Raw genomic sequence first — 4,362 nt, 5'->3', positions numbered from 1 at the left:
TAAAATGTCAAAAATGTCACGCTGACGATCGCTGTGGACGGAGTACTTTTTCGCTAGACTGAGCTCCGTTGATTGACTATTCGAAGCGCAAATCGTAATAAGTTTTGCACGAGATTAAATGATTCAAGAGCGTTATTTTTTAGTATTAATTATTATTATAAACATTGAAATTTACAATAAACTAGAATTTGAGTAATAAACTAGAAAACAATAAACTCGAAAACTAAATTTAGTAAATATAACACAAGTTAATAATTCAGTTACGTGTGAAAACTTTCAAAACATTTATCGATACATAATCTGACAGCGCATTTTCTGCATTCGTATCGCGTGTCGTTCCTTCTCTTATTTTTCACACAAACAACACATTTTCTTCTTGATAATTGTGTTGTGCCGGCACGATTAGGGCATTTTGATGGAAAATGCCTATCAATTAAACGAAATGGTAAATCCTCAGACTTTCTCTTTCCTCCTCCTACCATGCTTCTACGTTGGAAATATTTTCGTAAAATGTCTCTTATCAACGCTAAATGAAATTCATTAAATTTTTGTTTCGAAGCAGTAGATTTTTGATATAAAATATACGCATTATATATCGCTAAATCTAACAAGTGGAAAAATAATTTTTTGTACCACTTTATAGTTTTCCTTGGGGAATTGAGTGTACTCAAGATCATATTAACTCTATCTACAGCACTCATGTTGGAATTATAGTCGGCAATACATGATGGTTTCTTCTTATATAATCCTGTACGATAATCCCTTTTCTCAGATTCAATCAATGCAGCTCCATGTGCAGAAGACAACATCCGAACCGCCTTTTTATCATGCCATTTCATTGCCAATAAAATGCCAGTCGATCGGTAGCACGTTTCTCCTCTCTTCAACTTTTCTTCCATGTGGAGCATATCTCTCCTATTTTTACGAACGGTTCCAAATGCGTTGGTTTTGTTTTCGTGTAATAAGGTATATAAACGTGGACTCGTGTACCAATTATCCGTAATTAGTGTATAGCCCTTTCCAAGATATAGCTGAAGCAGCGTCATCACAACATCTCCAGAGATTCCAATGGCAGTGTTACTTCTACTAATGTTTGTTTTTTGTCCAGTATACGTTATGAAGTTCAATACATAATTCGTTTCACAGTCACTAAGGAGAAATAATTTAATGCCGAACCTACTTCTCTTGGATGGTATAAACTGTCTAGAATAACATCTGCCCTTGTACAGCAAAAGATTTGCTGTATTATTATCGTTAAAGTGCAACATGTGTAATAATACCATGTATCGATCTCGTGCCATTATTTTGCGGAAAATATTGCTTTTCAACAGTTTGTCCGTAGACCAATATTCTCTCAAAGACAGTTTCTTCGAACGTGGCATTAGCATTGAAATGCATAAAAATACGTACATTTCAGGGACTGAAGCATCCTTCCAATTCGTCAAACGGGAATTCTTTTTATATGCTGTACACTGTTGTACGCATTTGAAATAATTGTTTGTCTGCTCGGTAATTTGAGCGACCAATTCTTCCGAAAATATCATTTGAAAGACGTCTAAAGGTGTTGATTCTGGATTCAGATTTCCTTTTACTCCTGCATTTTGTTCGTCAAAGATATGTAGTTTAGGCATTAAATTCGTTTTTGATCACAATAATATTCCTGTTTGGTGAGAGATCTCGATATTTGCAGGAACTTCTGAACTTTCCTCTTCTGAAGATGTACTTAGTGTTCCGGGCCGTTTTCTATTCATTCTTCTTTGATCGATCGATTCTTCACTGTCTCATGATGGTTAAACAAACTGGTACACATCATTCATCAAATCGCCTGAATCGTAATCTTCTATTTCGCTGTCGTCTCTTGTAAAATATTCCTTAATATTACTTGCCATTTTGAAGGGTGTCACAAGTAAAAGATAATCAAATAGATTATAGAAGGCACTATCGTGAATAAAGATTATATAGGGCACTATCTTGGACTCTCCGGTACGTGACGAGCCTCTGAGGTTCTTGGAAGTTGTTATAAATTGTCTTTATGCCGCGGATTTTCTGGGTGTCCTCGGTCGTTGTCTGGTATGGAACAGTCCGCGAAACAGATGCGACTGCCCGTGAAACAGGTAGACAACTGTTATAACGAGGCATTATTGGCATTTGTTTACTGCCGTTACTAAGGAATGCATTTATATTTATCTCACACAAGCGTAATAGTATTACTTCTGCGTAGGTGTTCGGAAAAATTGTCAAACGCATATATGCGTCCTTGATCCATGCCGGACACTTACAGAAAACGCATATATGTGTTCTTAGTCCACACCGATAGCTTTCACCAGACGCATATATGCGTCCATAGCACTCTTAGGGTTAAGTAACGTCTTTACGATCAGTGATTACTCCACGTTTTAACAAAAAGTCCAACTTAGACTTTGACGAAAAAGTAAATTCGCCATCCTATTGACCGCGGATTCGTTATCGAATCTTAGACCATTGTACTAGTGTCTAATCATCGCGGTTACTTGTCAACTCTGTAAAATCCATACTTGTGTTAATAAACGTTACTTCAATTGTATAACGACGATGGATAGTTCCAATGAAGATTCGTTTCACGCCCCTAACTCTAATAATAATGTGAATCCGACATATATATAACTACTAATGTATATATAACAAGGTATAACTTACCAGCTTCGTTAATGGAAAGAGTTCTGTAGCAGCACTCGACAACAAAGAACTTTCCAAGGGTTTCGTCGGTACATAGTATACTACCGTTGAAAAACTGTTTACAAGAGATCGACAAAACATAAGCAAGGCTGCGACGAAGCGTAAGTGCCAGCAAGCCTAAGGAGCCATCGATATCCCTACGGTCCTTCCGTCAAATACTTGGAAGGCTTAGGGGGTAGTGACATCAATCTCATCTCAACCATAAGATATCGACCCCGAGTTTCGGACTCCTTTGGACACATCACCACCTTATCATCATAGCCTACACCAAGGCTGTGACGCACCTTAGTCCACGTCATAGATAAAACATCGACCCCCGACCTTCGGACACTTTTCCACATCATAACCTACATCGAGCACCCTCAACATCCTCAAACCAAATTCGTATATAAACCGAGGCTTGATCCAGCTCGGACCGCACAAGTCGTGAGTCGAGTTAATGTGACAAAGTCGTTAAGCGAGTTAATAAATACATCGTTAAACAAAATGCCGAGTATTTCTTTGGCACCATACACGTCCTACTAACCACCTCAGTTCGTATATTGGAAAGAAGATGCATCAAGGCTTTTCCGAGTACACATAGATCCGAACATAGTGAATTTAAAGATACGTTAAGAATAAAAAAAATCTACGATTTAGCCAACATATACTGCATTGACTGTGACATCCTAAAACTGACAAGAAATCACTTCGCTCAAGCTGCAAAGATAAAAGAAAATAGCTTAATTTTCAGTTGTCTATTTCCAAACGAATTATACCAAAAAAATACACTCAAGACAGGCTAAATGTACAGTCCGTAGATACTAGGTGAAGATACAATATGGCTCTTCCGCAAAAAAACACAAAAGACAAACACAGAAAAAACATAAAAAAGTATTACTGGATACCGAAATCAAAAAGAAAAGGAGAACCGCGAAACGCCACCAGCGTTCAATCTCTCCATTTGTAAAATAAATGTAAATATTGTAACATATTTAAATGATATCCTTTCTCCATCCCTTCCTTGCCCTGTCCTCCTTTCACCTCTTTTCACAAACAATCAACCTCACAAAAACCAAAAATAAACTACCGATTTGTTCAGTTTTATCAGCAAACTTTCAGGACAAAAGAAGAAAAAAGGTCAGTATTGTATAAAAGTACCGCGTATGAGCAGCTTTAATACAATCAATTACTCTAATGTAAAAAACACGTAAATCCTATTCCAAATATTGTATAACTACGTCATGCCGTCACGTTTAACGATACTTTTGCCAGAGTCACTTCTCAACTGAAATTCGTTGTTTATTGAGTACATAACATATGTAATCTGTATTTTCTTGGGCAATAAACGTTATAGTTAAAAAATTAAAAAAGTACTCGTTCTCGTCCGATAACGAAAGTTAAGATGAAGAAAGTACTTAAATGGGTGACCGCTTAGGAACTCCGCGAGGTGTTAATCTTTTTATTTTTCCAATCTTTTTTACTTTCCTTAATAATCTATTTTTAATAATCTATAATCTATACATGGAGAAATAAAAATGTTTTAGTATTACGTGACTAATACTATATATCACTCATTTTTGCACACATTTATATTTTTCAAATATTCTTGTTTTGTACATTAAAAGCAAATAAGAATATCACTTATTTCAGCTAACGCCATATCGC

General features: G+C 36.3%; 1 protein-coding gene across 1 annotated transcript; it reads right to left on the bottom strand.

Annotated features, from left to right (window-relative positions):
- Positions 1–260: 260 nt before the first annotated feature.
- Positions 261–1,631, bottom strand: LOC126872635 (piggyBac transposable element-derived protein 4-like). Its single transcript, XM_050632736.1, has one exon. It carries the CDS (start codon positions 1,629–1,631, stop codon positions 261–263), a length of 1,371 nt encoding a protein of 456 aa, XP_050488693.1.
- Positions 1,632–4,362: the final 2,731 nt, after the last annotated feature.

This window comes from Bombus huntii, chromosome 13 (assembly GCF_024542735.1).
Source record: "Bombus huntii isolate Logan2020A chromosome 13, iyBomHunt1.1, whole genome shotgun sequence".
Lineage (NCBI taxonomy): Eukaryota > Metazoa > Arthropoda > Insecta > Hymenoptera > Apidae > Bombus > Bombus huntii.
Note: the sequence above shows the minus strand (reverse complement) of the source record. Positions and strands in the feature narration are given on the sequence as shown.

What these genes read in the sequence shown, in the direction of transcription:
- LOC126872635 (XM_050632736.1), bottom strand. Translation starts at nt 1,631, where the DNA reads ATGCCTAAACTACATATCTTTGACGAACAAAATGCAGGAGTAAAAGGA.